Source organism: Drosophila ananassae, chromosome 3L (genome assembly GCF_017639315.1).
Source record: "Drosophila ananassae strain 14024-0371.13 chromosome 3L, ASM1763931v2, whole genome shotgun sequence".
Taxonomy (NCBI): Eukaryota; Metazoa; Arthropoda; class Insecta; order Diptera; family Drosophilidae; genus Drosophila; species Drosophila ananassae.
In genome coordinates, this window is record NC_057929.1 from 6,817,931 (window position 1) to 6,831,678 (window position 13,748).

General features: G+C 46.2%; 6 protein-coding genes across 13 annotated transcripts in view; 3 read left to right on the forward strand and 3 right to left on the reverse strand.

Moving 5' to 3' along the window:
* LOC6495789 (NACHT domain- and WD repeat-containing protein 1) overlaps positions 1–2,964 on the forward strand; it is a 32,058-nt gene extending 29,094 nt beyond the window's left edge. For 2 of the 8 annotated variants that reach the window (XM_014908007.3, XM_032450419.2), the window contains one exon: positions 1,881–2,964. In XM_014908007.3, coding sequence (XP_014763493.1) covers positions 1,881–1,921 — 41 coding nt within the window. In that variant the 3' untranslated portion in view covers positions 1,922–2,964. Of the gene's footprint in view, positions 1–2 lie in introns of all 8 variants that reach the window. The other 6 variants (XR_006507172.1, XR_006507170.1, XR_006507171.1 and 3 more) reach the window with 6 other exon arrangements.
* A 2,372-nt stretch (positions 2,965–5,336) lies between these two features.
* Positions 5,337–7,546, forward strand: LOC6495790 (dynein axonemal assembly factor 3 homolog). The gene has a single exon (XM_001959553.3). It carries the CDS (start codon positions 5,444–5,446, stop codon positions 7,496–7,498), a length of 2,055 nt encoding a protein of 684 aa, XP_001959589.1. The 5' UTR covers positions 5,337–5,443; the 3' UTR covers positions 7,499–7,546.
* LOC6494826 (mitochondrial ribonuclease P protein 1 homolog) lies at positions 7,499–9,000 on the reverse strand. Its single transcript, XM_001959554.4, has one exon. It carries the CDS (start codon positions 8,884–8,886, stop codon positions 7,543–7,545), a length of 1,344 nt encoding a protein of 447 aa, XP_001959590.1. The 5' UTR covers positions 8,887–9,000; the 3' UTR covers positions 7,499–7,542.
* A 30-nt stretch (positions 9,001–9,030) lies between these two features.
* Positions 9,031–12,757, forward strand: LOC6495791 (pre-mRNA-processing factor 19). Its single transcript, XM_001959555.4, has 3 exons — positions 9,031–9,195; positions 9,257–10,610; positions 12,462–12,757. Exons 1-3 carry the CDS (start codon positions 9,177–9,179, stop codon positions 12,604–12,606), a joined length of 1,518 nt encoding a protein of 505 aa, XP_001959591.1. The 5' UTR covers positions 9,031–9,176; the 3' UTR covers positions 12,607–12,757.
* LOC6494825 lies at positions 10,619–12,477 on the reverse strand. Its single transcript, XM_001959556.4, has 6 exons — positions 12,340–12,477; positions 12,206–12,282; positions 12,037–12,146; positions 11,216–11,986; positions 10,906–11,158; positions 10,619–10,849 (listed from the first exon to the last, which is right to left on the reverse strand). Exons 1-6 carry the CDS (start codon positions 12,368–12,370, stop codon positions 10,652–10,654), a joined length of 1,440 nt encoding a protein of 479 aa, XP_001959592.1. The 5' UTR covers positions 12,371–12,477; the 3' UTR covers positions 10,619–10,651.
* An 81-nt stretch (positions 12,758–12,838) lies between the features above and the next one.
* On the reverse strand, positions 12,839–13,522 carry LOC6494824 (ragulator complex protein LAMTOR2 homolog). The gene is made up of 3 exons (XM_001959557.4): positions 13,358–13,522; positions 13,110–13,296; positions 12,839–13,050 (listed from the first exon to the last, which is right to left on the reverse strand). Exons 1-3 carry the CDS (start codon positions 13,423–13,425, stop codon positions 12,928–12,930), a joined length of 378 nt encoding a protein of 125 aa, XP_001959593.1. The 5' UTR covers positions 13,426–13,522; the 3' UTR covers positions 12,839–12,927.
* Positions 13,523–13,748: the final 226 nt, after the last annotated feature.

Sequence of the window (13,748 nt, forward strand, 5' to 3'; positions counted from 1 at the left end):
AGCCAATTATTTTTGGTCAAATGGTCCGTGAGAAGCTGAAACCAGGTAAGTGCACTGACAGAAACTCCTTTTGCCAGAAAAAAATGCAAAAATATGATATGAAAATTGTCTCAAATGTGTTGGAAAATATTTCAATGTATAATGGAATTTGAAGGTTTGGTGATTTTTTAATTACATTTCGGTTTGTGGTGCGTTCCTGGAGAGCCATCATCGCTCGGTTTCCATTTTAATGGATTCCGCGCCAATGGAGGCATTATGAAAATAAAGTGCTCATCCCGTCCGGGCTAGCAATTGGCCAGTGCAATGGCGAAACTGCAATCAATAAATTTGCAGCGCGATTAACTCGATAAGCAAACAAAAGTCCAGCTCCAGTCCAGCTCGGTAATGAATTGAGCGAATTAAAAGCAATCAATTGGCTGCCAGTGAGCATCCCGGGGGCGCGAGGTCAGGGATCAGGAGTCGGTATACAGTATACCACCAGTCCAGTGAGGTAAGCAGCTCGTTCTCCCAGCTCTATTCTAAGTTCAGGCATGTTTTGCTCTCACAGGACATCGAAAAGGATAAAGGGCCAAGCTGTTACTGGAGCCTAAATTGTAAAATGTTACCTGCTTTCGTTCTCTTAACATATAAACTTTATATGTATTTTTTCAAATCTGCCTATATATATATATTTCTCTTTTAACTCTCTCTCTCTCGATGTGTACCTATATCCTTTTTGTATATTTAAGTACTCGTTCCGTTTTTAAAGTTGTTGTCGAATTGGCAAATGCCATGCTGTTTTTGGCCCCGATTCTGCTGCTAATTGAAATTTGAAATGAAAATGAAGTTCCCATTTTCCATTCCAATTATCCACCACAACTACTACCAAATCAATCAACCAACCAACCAACCAACAGCCACCGCCCACAGTTCGAAAACCAGTTCCCGCAGCTCATTGCTCCCATAAACCAATGCAACTGCAACTGCAACCAGAAACTGCAGCAACAGCAGCAACAGCGGCAACAGCAACATGAATAAATATTAACCAATAATCACAAAGAATAACCTAAAACCGAATATCTGATAGATTCCCCAATCGATTGGCATGATAATAGATTGTATCTCCTGTCTCGGAGCACAGTATTTCCTCAATAAGAGCACTCTCCAAAAAAATATATAGAATGTAATCACAGTACGGCACCCCTAAATTGACTTACTCCCAATCTGGCAAACTTTGACAAGCTATTTGAATATCTGATTCTTGTGTATCGTTTCTAGACGAATTCGACGATTTCTTTCAGTGGGGCTAAGACCATATATTATCAGTTAGGGCTTACAATTAGAGAAAAACACATAAATACCTTTCGAATATGTATACAGGCATACCTCAAGTGCAAATGCTGAAAGACAAGACACACTTTTGAAAATTCTACATGCAACTACTTAGAATAAAAGCGACATATATATATGTTTATAACCAAAATAAATAACACAGAGAGAGAGACCTACCACCCACCCACCAGACTCCAGAAGTGCACCAACCAGAGGCAGCCAGGATGCAGTCAAGTAAGTAAGTAATCAGGTATGAGAACTTTGTATCCTTTTTAGCCAAGCCATTAGAGCCAGTTAGTGCTTAAGCAGGCTGCTAGCTTCAGTTTTGATGTGTCTCGTGCAAGTACAAAACATTTATTTTCGGCAATTTCTCTTAGAGAACTAGATGCGAAATGTAGATGCCAGCCACGTATATATAGTTTAGTAATTCGGTGTCATGTGGCATGGTCTAGTGACACAAACACACAAAAACACTCAATATCTATCCACATAGACACTCTCAGACTCTGAAGCAACAACATGGCAACAATTTTAAATGAAATTCCGGATTTTTGTGTCGATTTATGCAGATCATTTCGCTTCAGGAGGAGGAGGATACCACAAAGGATAAGCCCTGAGGCAATCCAGCAATTAAACGGAGTATCTATCCAAAATGGCAAGCAATAAATGGGCAGTAAGGCGTAGCGTAACAATTAAACCCATTTCCCATACACTATATACCCATATCGAGCTTGGCTGCTGGGTAATCTCGCCCATTTCTGTGTGTAGTTTAGAAACCCGAATCTCCCTTCTAGAAACCAAAGACAAAAAAAAGAAAAAACATAACTTAGTTAAATCTGATAAACCACCGTCTCAGACTTTGTAGGAATTATAGGAGTTAAGAGAGAGAGAGCCAATTTAGAAATTTTATTGTTGTAGAGTGTTTTGTGTATTAAATGTTGATTGTATTGACACAAAAATGCAAACTTAGAATCAGTTCGAGATGAGAAATGCAAATACACAACTCTCTGAGGGGCTAAAAGCGTAACTATGCTTAAAACAACAAGACACTGACACTAGCACACAAGACACAAAAGATGAAACACAAAAACCTAAAAAACTAAAATTAATACTTAAGAAAATGTGTATATATTAAGGTCCCGTCTAAGTCCCATCCACTTGCGCTGTAGAATTAGTATTATAATAACCCGGACCTCATTTCTGGACGCACTTTTTCGGGTCACGCGGGCTTGCACTTCCCTCGGATGTAATTTCAATAACTTTCTGACAATCAGAGGTTCTTGCCTGGAACGAAAAACCTAAAAAAAAAACATACACTCAAAAAAATAAATACAAAAAAAATGATATTTCTACACTGGATATTTCAAAATGCATGCCACAAGTGAAACTTTGTTAAACTAAGCAATTAATGTCTATGTAGTGTAGTGTACTTAGTCGCCACCACTGTAGCTGAAAACCACGAGCATCTCCCGAGGAACTATGCATCTGGAAGCCAGGATAAGGACACGGCACGAAAGGATAGCACAGGCTAAGACGGAAGTATAACCGGATACGGATATGGTTACTTAATGCATAAACAGCTAAATGTACACCCTGTCTATGTCTATTAAAACGAAATTAAATTCAACTTTATTGCAGAAACAGCAAAACCCACTAAATGACTTTTTCTGGGGGGCTATGTGGGGAGAGGCCTTCAAGAGGTTTAATTTTAACGATGGAAGCTGCTGTTAAAGGTCCTTAGAACTCTACTACCTATAGTAATATTTCCCATTTCCTTAATTCTTTCCCAGAAATCATAATTAATGGGGTAAAGTGTCAAGGTTCGACCGGAGACACATGCACCGAGTTGACGGCACCAATTAATTCAGTTTCGTCCTGGTTTCATTATGCAAGGATTTCGACGCCTCCACTCTTCATTATTTGGCCCATCTGTCCCGCTGTCGACTGGCATTGTTTGTTTGCAGTTCTGTGGCCATTATGACACCATTTGCCAAGCCAATGTCAAACAAAAGCCAAAAGCGTCCACATCAGCATGAGGCATCCGTAGGAGTAGTAGCTCGGATGGATAAGTGGGTGGTTTTTTGGGTGGTTTGAGGTGGTCTGGGATGGTCTGGGGTGGTCTGGGATGGTCTAGAATGGTCTGGGGTGGTGGTTGGCTAAACCGCAGACGCAGCCATTTTGTTTGCACTGTCTAATGAGAAAAGTTTGCGGAAAGCATCGACAATGAATGCTCCCGATAAGAGTGGGCGGTTGCTGGCATACTATATACCATATAGAGCATGCATAGATGTGTGGGTCAGGTCCGTAACCATTGACACAGTTCCACAATAAGGAAGGTTACCCCCATACACATCTCATCCGTTGATCGATTGTGATTCACTCGCTTACAACTGCAGCAGCTGTTTAATGAGCTCTACACAGTCTGGCTGATGAAAAAATACTGAGCCTGGGTCAACCCTTTTCCAGCCTAGCTCTCTAATTACTTTTGTTCCCGGCCCCGAAAAACAGAAATTGGGAAAAGTAACCGAGGCCGGGACCGGGGCCGGGGCCAAAAGGGCAAAGACGGAAGCCGTGGAAAGGCAGAGGGCAGACCTCTGATGAATTGAATCCAGTGAACCGCAGACAAATCAAGTGGATGCTCCACTTAGGCCGAAGAATCAGCTTTGAAAGATTTTTTTTTGTGGGGGGTTTTTTTTGTGGGAGAAATTTAATGGCAGCAGTCCGTACTCGCCTCCGGCCAGAAGCCTAAAGCCAAAAAAAAAAGAAAGAAAATTCTGAGAAATGCTAACGCTGACGACGAAGGCCCCGGGAAATGCCTCCTCATCATACTTTCCCGCCTGAATGGATTTTTCGTGCCCGGAGTTGGCATAATTGCAGCCGAATACAAAGCCCAAAATGCTTCTAATGTGCAGGTCCCCGTCTCCTGGTATCCAGATGCACAGCAAAAAAATAAATGTACGATAGACTCTTACTAATTTTTCGTGAAAAGATTTTTCCACTCTAAAGCCTCTTTATATATTAACTATAAACAATATTTATGTATTATTTATTTAAGTTAAAGTAGTATAATTTCTCTCAGTTTATGTCGCTTAAGCCATCACTTAGGCACATCCGAACAGATTCCAAAAATGCTGCTGCTGGTCCCAGTCTCGTTGCCTGGCTATCATCATGAAATCACGCAAACGCAGCGTATAACGAGAAGAACTGAGAAGCATTTGAAAGGCATCCCGAACTGGCTGGAAACTTTATGGCAAGGACTTAACCATGTATTAGGAACTTTCTGGCATTGTCAAGCCAAAGTAACTTAGACAAGTAGACGAGGAAAAAAAGACACAAAACTGAGCTACTGAATATAAAAACTAAACAGCACTGCGCAGACAAAGTCTCTTGTTTGGATTAAGTGAGCTATTTGCCGCGGGCCCTGAAATAATTCCACCGACCAACAATTCTGCCTCAAGCGACCAATAAAAAAGAAATCACTCCAGAAACTACAAGCATTATCGCTTATCTTGCCCAGAAACTTTGAAAAATTAGCAAATTTTTTACTCGAATACAAAGTGGTTAGGAGCTCCTTAATATTAAATTATTGCAAAGCTATGTCTTATAATTCATAAGCACTCCTTGAGATGGACGCATCTTTGAATCCCTCATGAGCCATCCCCGTTTCTTTTTAAAATTTTACAATTATGCATCCAAGAGCAATCCCCGATATAGTTGCTCCTTTCCTTGCCAATCAGCTGAAAGCCAACATCCAACTCTGAATAATGCATTATCCAGAGCGCGCCTGGCCTTCCCAGACCTCCTCCCAGCATCCTCCTGCTGGCAGGATAGTTTGCAAACACCAGCGCAGGATGAGACATTTGTCCAGCGCCCGTTGCAGGCCACTGATATCGAAAAGCAATTTCCGTTATGGCTGCCACAGTTCCCTAATCCCCGCAACGGATGCAAGCAAATGAGCTGAGCGGGCAAGACGTTGCCAGGACAACGCCGATGACGACAACAAGTAGTCCTGGCAACTAACTTCAATCAAATAAAAACCGACAAAACTTAGCTCTCTAAAAGGGAGAAATATTTATATTTTAAACGAAACTGCCACTGGAAGCACAACACTTAACTACTATAGACTGAGGAAATGTTTTGGGGACTCAGCTCGGCTTTGGACTTGTACGACGAATACCTGAAGGCCTTCAGGATCAATGACGTCGACGGTGAAGATGAGAGTAAAGGTGGCGGAGATGGACCAGCGTCCCCAAAAACACTAAACATTCTGCTCCTTGGGGAAACCGATGCTCGTCATGTGATCCGTACTCTGGCCAAACGGTATACGCATCGGATGAAGCCTGACATCCACATCTATATCGTGGAGGGAAGCATCGAAATAGTTGCCCGGCACATGATGCTCTTGGCTGTGGCCCTGGAGGATCCCTCCTCCTTCAATCTCGTTAGCAAAGCGCATCTGTACATGGATCTGTATGGGAACACCATGATCCGTCCAAGCACTAATTCCTACATGGCTGCCAAAGGGCGCACTTTCATGAAAATGGTCGCAGACGAAGACGAACTCCAGAGCCTGGCACCCATACTGAATATCCAGTTCTTAAAGTACAGGGAGCGCGATGGCCTGTCGATGGCCTTCAATTTCTGGCAACCAGTACCCCGACATATCTACAACATAACAGAGTACTGGGAGCAGCGCGGAAGAGCTCTCTTGGGCACTCGCTACGACCACCGGAACGGAGTCTTCGACTGGGACTTGAACATGACTCTCAAGGATCGCGGTGGCCAGCAGATCTGCTCGCAGGAGTATCGTTACTGGCGGGAGTCCGGCGTGGCTTTCGTATTTCCAGAGTACGAGCACTGCAAGCCAAACAAAACCTTCTGCGCCGGATTGGTCCAGAATGGCACTGACTTCAAGCATCGCGGCTATGTGGGCGACATCCAGACGGGTCCCTTTTGTGGCTACGGATTGCGCACTGCCGAGGAGCGGATGCATCACTCGGCGCACGGGGAAAACGACTACCGGGCCACCGATATAACCGAGCGTAATCTCCTTGAATTCTTCCACGAACTGCAAACCCAAGAGCCATACGAGCACGATGCCACCCGATCCCGGCGCTACGGATCTGTTCAATTACTGATGACGCCGCTATTGAGCCACCAGCAGGAAGAGGATATCAGTAGCACGGCCAGCTACCATCGTCCCTGGATCAAGGTACCTGGTGTCACGGTTCACTACTTGTCATCAGTGGTAATCCCGCAGATGCAGTCGGGCGAAGAGCAATGGAACAGCATGTTCGATATTATCTTCGTGGCTTACAACTACAATGTCTTCCTGAAAAAGTCGGTCTTCACAAGGACTCTGAAGCCGCAGGGCCTGTTCATCCTGGAAACTATGCAAATGACCGTTAATCGCAAGGATATGGTAAAGAACTACGAGTCGGATGCCAAGAAGTATTTGAAAGAGTCAGGACTCAAGCCGGTTGTCAATTATAATGCCATAAATAGCAAGAACCAGGTTCTCAGATACAGGAAACCTCTTTTGGATGACGGCAACGATGCTGATGAGGAGGAGGAGGTTGAAGAGGAGATGAAGGATGAGGAGGATCAGGAGGAGGAAGATAACGAAGAGTTATCTGAGAAGGATAAGGCTGATAAAAAAAAGAATAAAGATAAGTGTTCCTGCGAGGAGGAAAACAAGAAGAACCATAAGTGTTCCTGCGAGGAGAAGAAATGTAAGTGTTGCAGCGAGGAGCCTCCTGAGGATTATGAGCTAGAAGATGACACCAAACTAAATCCAAATAAAGAAGACAAAGAACACGTAAATATTCAGCAGAAGATCGCTTCTGAGGGAAAAATCGAAGAAGTAGAAACTCCTATCGACGAATTTGGTGATCGTTATGAAACAAGTATGGAAAAATTGGAAAAAATGAAGAGGAAGCAAAAGGATCTGGAACAACAAATGAAGAAGGATCCCAACAACCTGGGGAAGACTAAATTGAAGAACAAAGCTTTTGAAGAAAGAATCAAAGTATTAGTAAACCCGGTTAAGGAAAAGGAAGAGCCTGAAAAAGAATTGGAAAGCCCAGTTAAGACGGAGGATACTAGCGATATTAAGACCAGTGTAGTTCCTTCTGACGATCCCGATCTGGAAGAATTTCTTCGACTAGAGAATGAATACTGCTCCTAATAAAACAAAATTATTTTTCAATTTATTGAATAAAACAGGTAACGTTAATTTTGTCTTTGTGTTTTTTGCTGTTTCCCGGTGGCCCAGGTGTCCAGCTTAAACTCCATTCCCTCGGTACGTTGTCGCACCTTCTTTGGTGTGGCAAAGGAGGATACCTTCCGACGGTCCTCCTCATAGTCCAGAAGATGATCTATCCGCACATTCAGCTTTCTAGCCCGCGTACCCACAGCCCACCGATCCTTTTCATTTCGCCGCTGCTCATCCCATTCAACCACTTTGCGGCGAGGCACATGCTTCAAAGCCGTGTCCCAGTCGTTGGTTTTCTTCAGGTCCAGCATGATGTTGATCATCTGGTTGAGAGTGAGCGACTTCCCTGAGCCTGATCCCCACTGCAGGTAGCGGTCCAGGGGCAATCGCGCCATGCGCAGACCCATCCGCTTCGCCTTGGCCAGCGACAGGGGCTCGTTGTTCACCGTATCTACCATGGCTCCCACTATGTAGATGTCATCGGGGTCGTAGGTGACCAAGTCCTCGCGGCAGTGGGGTGTAAGGTAGACTAAGTTCTTCTTTGGAAACAGCTCTGTGAAGCACTTTTCATGAATGTTTATCGGAAACTCTGGATTCAGCATGGGAGGGATGAAGCGCTTGAGATTCTGCATACACCTGCCCGCCATGTGGGCATTGCAGTAGTGCAGGTCAAATGGCTCATCATTCTGTCGGTTCTCCGCAAAGCAGTACATTAGTTGCTTGGCAGCATAGGAGGCTTCCCGGTTGTTCATGTGCTCGTCGTAGGAGCAGTCCAATACCATCTTGGGCGCGAACTGCATGGCCCTGGTGAGGCGATTGTTCTGCCAGTGATTAATGGTAGTGTCGTAGATGCGCAGGAACATGGAAGTATGCCCGAGCCCGTAGATGATGTGCGTGTTCTCCTCCCGCTCCTTCTTTATCTCGGCTACTCTCCTCTCTGTTTCCTCCGCCTTTAGGACCTTCTTCCGCTGCTCCGACTGCTTCTTCATTTCAATCTGCCAGAGAAAGGCGAAGTACTTGATGCGTGCCGACCTGGATGGCAGTGTCAGCACGTGCTCCCAGTGATGGTCCTGGAAAAACTCCAGCGCCGGGACTCGTCGGCCCTCCTGATGGGCTATGTCCGCCTCCAGTTGGAGCACCTTTAGTCGCTTCTCCCGCTCCTCTTTGGACTCGGTTACCACCGGTTCAGTGAACGTCTCAGTTGATGGCTGGCCAAAGGGATTGACGAACTTCTTTGGAGGCTCCTCCGAACCGGCAAAAGGATTGACCCGGCCAGCGGATTCTGATGCATGTCGCACTGGTGCGGCACATCCTTTAAGCAACTGGCTAGCCAGCCGCCGTCCTACAAGGCTTTTCAGCATATCAGCAAGCTTCCAATGGCGAGTATCGGGGTCTTAAGCTAAAAATTGTAAATTAAATAACAGAGCCCAACGTGATAGGGTTGCCATCCCATTTTCAGAAGGTGCCAGTCCAAGAAATACCAACAAAAAATACCAAAACTCTCGCAGTATTTTTGGTGGCTGCCACCGCGGTGAGTTGCACAGAAGAAGAAGACGTTTGCCGACAATTTTGCGCTTGGTTCGGGAAAAACGTGTAAAACATTTATATTACTAACCAAAATACGCGCCAGACGACAGAAACACAAACAGATATGGCTTTGGTCTGCGCACGTAAGTAGTGATGTATGTTTTCACCAATTCTTACTTACGAAACCACTTCTTTCCCATCCAGTTACAAACGAAGTCCCAGAGACGCCCGTGGTGTCTCCGTATTCGGGAGCCGTCTTCGAGAAGAGGGTGATTGAGAAGTATCTCCTAGAGAATGGCTGCGACCCCATAAGCGGCAAAGAGCTTAAGGTGGAGGAGCTGATTGAGATCAAGACACCGGCGGTGGTGAAGCCAAAGCCGCCAAGCGCCACCAGTATACCGGCAACTCTAAAAACAATGCAGGACGAGTGGGATGCGCTGATGATACACTCGTTCACACAACGCCAGCAGTTGCAGACGACGCGCCAGGAGCTGTCTCACGCCCTGTACCAACACGATGCCGCCTGCCGAGTGATTGCGCGTCTCAACAAGGAGGTGGCCGCTGCTCGCGAGGCCCTGGCCACGCTGAAGCCCCAGGCCGGTATTGTCAGTGCACCGACGGCAATTCCACAACCGGCTTTGGCTACCGAGGCTGGCGGTACAGCTGCCCATCCCATGGAGCAGGCTGGCATGAGCGCCGAGGTCATACAGAAGCTGCAGGACAAGGCTACGGTGCTGACGCAGGAGCGAAAGAAACGGGGACGTACTGTTCCCGAGGACCTAGTGACGCCGGACCAGGTGAAGAGCTTCCTCACAACGGCCTCGCATCCCGGCCTGCACTCGGCCTCGGTTCCCGGCATCCTGGCTCTGGACATCAATAGCGCGGATCACAGCAAGATTCTGACTGGCGGAAACGACAAGAACGCCACCGTGTTCAACAAGGACACCGAGCAGGTGGTGGCCATCCTTAAGGGGCACACCAAGAAGATCACCAAAGTCATCTACCATCCGAACGAGGACACCGTCATCACGGGATCGCCCGACATGAACATTCGCATCTGGCACGTGCCTACCTCGCAGACGCAACTGCTACTGCGCTGCCACGAAGGTCCTGTCACAGGACTGTCACTGCACCCCACGGGCGACTACTTGCTGTCCACCTCCTCGGACAAGCACTGGGCTTTCTCTGACATCCGTACAGGTCGCCTGCTCACCAAAGTAATCGACACAGCCGAGGTCGGGCTAACGACGGCTCAATTCCATCCTGACGGCTTGATTTTTGGTACCGGCACTGTGGATTCCCAAGTAAAAATCTGGGATTTGAAGGAGCAGAGCAACGTGGCCAACTTCCCCGGGCATACTGGTCCCATTTCGGCCATCTCCTTCTCGGAAAACGGTTACTATCTGGCCACGGCCGCGGATGATGCCTGTGTCAAGCTGTGGGATCTGCGGAAGCTGAAGAACTTCAAGACAATCCAATTGGACGACGGCTACGAAGTCAAGGATCTGTGCTTCGACCAGAGCGGCACCTACTTGGCGATTGCTGGCACCGATGTCAGGTGAGAGATGTGTTTTAACTTTTAACTTTATTAATTAAGACTTAAACTTTGTTTTTACGTCGCTGTTCCACCTGCAAGCGATGGTGCTTCTTGAAGTGCTCCATCCAGTTGTTCAGACGATTCTGCTTGACCAGAGCACGGCGGGACAGTTCCTTGTCCGCTGCCATGCGGCGACGAACCTGAGCCTCCACTCTGCGCAGCTCGTTGGGTTCAACACGGTCTAGCTTAGCCAGGAGCTCCTGTAGCGGACCATATTTCATAAAATCTTCTCTAGAAAATACTAAGTCATACTTACCAGAACATTAGCTTGAATCTTCTCCACTTTGGCCAGAGTAGTGTCCTGCTCATCTTCGTAGACACCTTTTGGTGGCGGCGGTGTACCCTGGACATCATCTAGCGTGCGCCATTGCTTTGAGGACTTCTTGGTTGGCTGCTTCGGTGGTTTGGGCGGTTGTTCCGCTTCCTTCCTTTGCTGCTCCGGCTGGACCTTGTTTTGAATGTGCTTGAGGATCACTGGAACAATGCTGTTGAGCTTTATGTTTAGTTTGCTGGAAAGGGAAAGGATAAAATTATCACAAATTTTATAAACAGACTTCCCAAATTACTCCTTGCAGTATTTGTTCTCAAAGTCATCCAGTAGTCCCTTGGCCCGATCTTGAAGGGCAGCCACACGTCGTCGCAGGAACTCCGGGTCCTTGAGAAACACATTGGCCGTCACCTGGCGGTCATAGGTCTTCTGGGTCTTGTTGTGGAGTATGTCCACGATGTGGTTCAGGATAGCCAGCTGCGTGAAGCGCCTGTTGTAGTTGGAAACCTTCAGGCGATTGCGCTCGTAGCCCCGAATCCAGATGTCGGCGTTGAGGTGGTTTCGCTTGGCCAGATAGGGCCGCACCACCTTCTCCATGTACTCCTGCACTTGACGCACCTGCTCCATCCCAGCTGGATTTCTCTCAGTTATCACCATGGCCACTATTTCCTTTGGCATGACCAGGTGGTCTGCCCCCTCGCTCCCATCCGTCTGATCCTCCTCCACCGTGTCGTCAAAGTAGCTGATCAGCTTGAGCAAATACTGGAAGCGGCCGTAGACTTCCTGCACCTCCATCAGGACACGCTGATGCTCCAGCTTCACCTCGTTCAGCTCCTCGGCCAACTTGCTCTCCTTGAGTTTCTTCAGCTTCTCCTGGGCCTCCAGCATTTTCTTAAACTCCTCCGCTTCCATTTTCTTCAATGAGTCCTCGGCGAACTTGTGGAACTCCTCCGCCTTCTCATACAGCTGGTCCTGCTGTTCCTTTTCCCGTTTTCTGTCAAGGAATAGTTCCTGGGTGGCATAGTACATGAAGCGGTTGCGAGTGATGTCTCGAAGCAGGAGGATGTCTCTGGAAAGGCAATAGATTTGAAGATTCGTTAAATATTTCCTGCGACTTACGTTTTCATGCGAAACTTTCTGGCCAATCTCTGGAGGCTGGCATCTTTAATATAATCGGGATCGATGGTGGTCACCACGCAGGGAGCACGCGGATTGGCGATTTCACCGCGCTTTAGGAAAGATTTAATTTTAATTCAAGAAAGGATTAAATACAAAACTCTCTTCCTACCGCATTAAAGTCCTCAATGGATAAGTTGATTGGCTTGGGAGGTTCTGGTTCCACATGGGTCTTGGGTCGCACAAAATCTATAAAATATAGAGTTAGTTAGGTCTACCATTCTAGTTTAAATATTAAATAATTACTTTCATATTCACGGTAGACTTTTCTTCGCATTTTGAAGAGTACTTAAGGAAAAAGATTCCTTTACTGATTTTGTTTATTTGGTTGCCAAGATACTCATATTATTTTTGATTTTTCTACACAGGGTTTACCAGTGCAAGCAGTGGCAGGACCTGAAGGTCTTCAACGACCACACAGCCCTGGCAACGGGCGTACGATTTGGAAAGCATGCTCAGTATCTCGCCTCCACCAGCATGGACCGCACCCTGAAGCAGTACGCCATCGAATAAGCCAGCAGAAGTCCAACAATATAGTATTTAAGACAAATTACTTTGTATCCCATTTTCTCGTCAACTTTGTGTATCTTATGGAGCAAATCTTGCAGAGAAATAAACCTGACCTCCCTCTACCCGAAAGGCTAATAAAATATGTAGCTCAAGACATAGTTTTTGTTTAAATCTTCAATCCAGATGTCAGTAGCTTACAGATGCCTCGGAGATGGAAAATAAAGATTATCCGAAGTACTAGTCACATATTTAATTTCTTATTAATGCATTACACTTATTAGCTTATTCAGTTCGCCAACTTCCTTAAGATTCTAACCGTAATCTTTACGAGGCCGAGATCTGTTTCAGAGGTCGCTCCAGATAGGCGGCCAGAGACATGGCCTTCTGTTTCAGCAGACCCAGTCCCACGTTCTGCTTGGCATACAGGCACAGCAACACACTGGCCACCTGAGGGATAGGGAAGAAAATGTACTGCCAGTAGCTACTCCAGCAAATGATCCTCTCACCTGGGTGATGGCCACATGACCATTTTCGCAGTCAATCAGCACGAAAGTCAGTCGATCCTCGCGAAAGGCGTTCCGACCATGCTTCTCGTAGGCGGCCCATATGTTACTCGCTATGGCAGCCGTGATCCGGGCATCCTTGTCGCCATAGCCCGAGTATGCCAGAAGAGCACCCTCCTGGCTTAGTAACCTGTGGGAGTTGTCGGAAAATCTTAGTATCAGTGCTTGAATGGGGTACTACGATGACTTACAGAGTGTTTTCCACGCCACCGGTGTTGGCCTGGCTTAGAACCTGAGTTAGAGCCTTTGGTTTCAGCATTTTATTATAAGTTTAAGGTGGAAAATATAAAAAATAACAAAACAACTACGCCTTTGACAATCCCAGAGCCACCATCATCAGCTGATAAGGAAAACTCGATGTGGGGCGAATGGCAACCCTATGGCGCCAAAACTGACGTTTATTTGAATTTAATTTGGTTATTTGTTTGATTCTAAGCTTTAAAATCTAAAGTACACTCTTTGAACTTAAGAATATCAGTTTCCAATAAAGGGAGTCCATAGTAGCCAATGGAAATTACCAAAATTAAGTATAATATATTTAAAAAGCAAAAAATCGTTTAAAAATAAATAATTTATTGCACT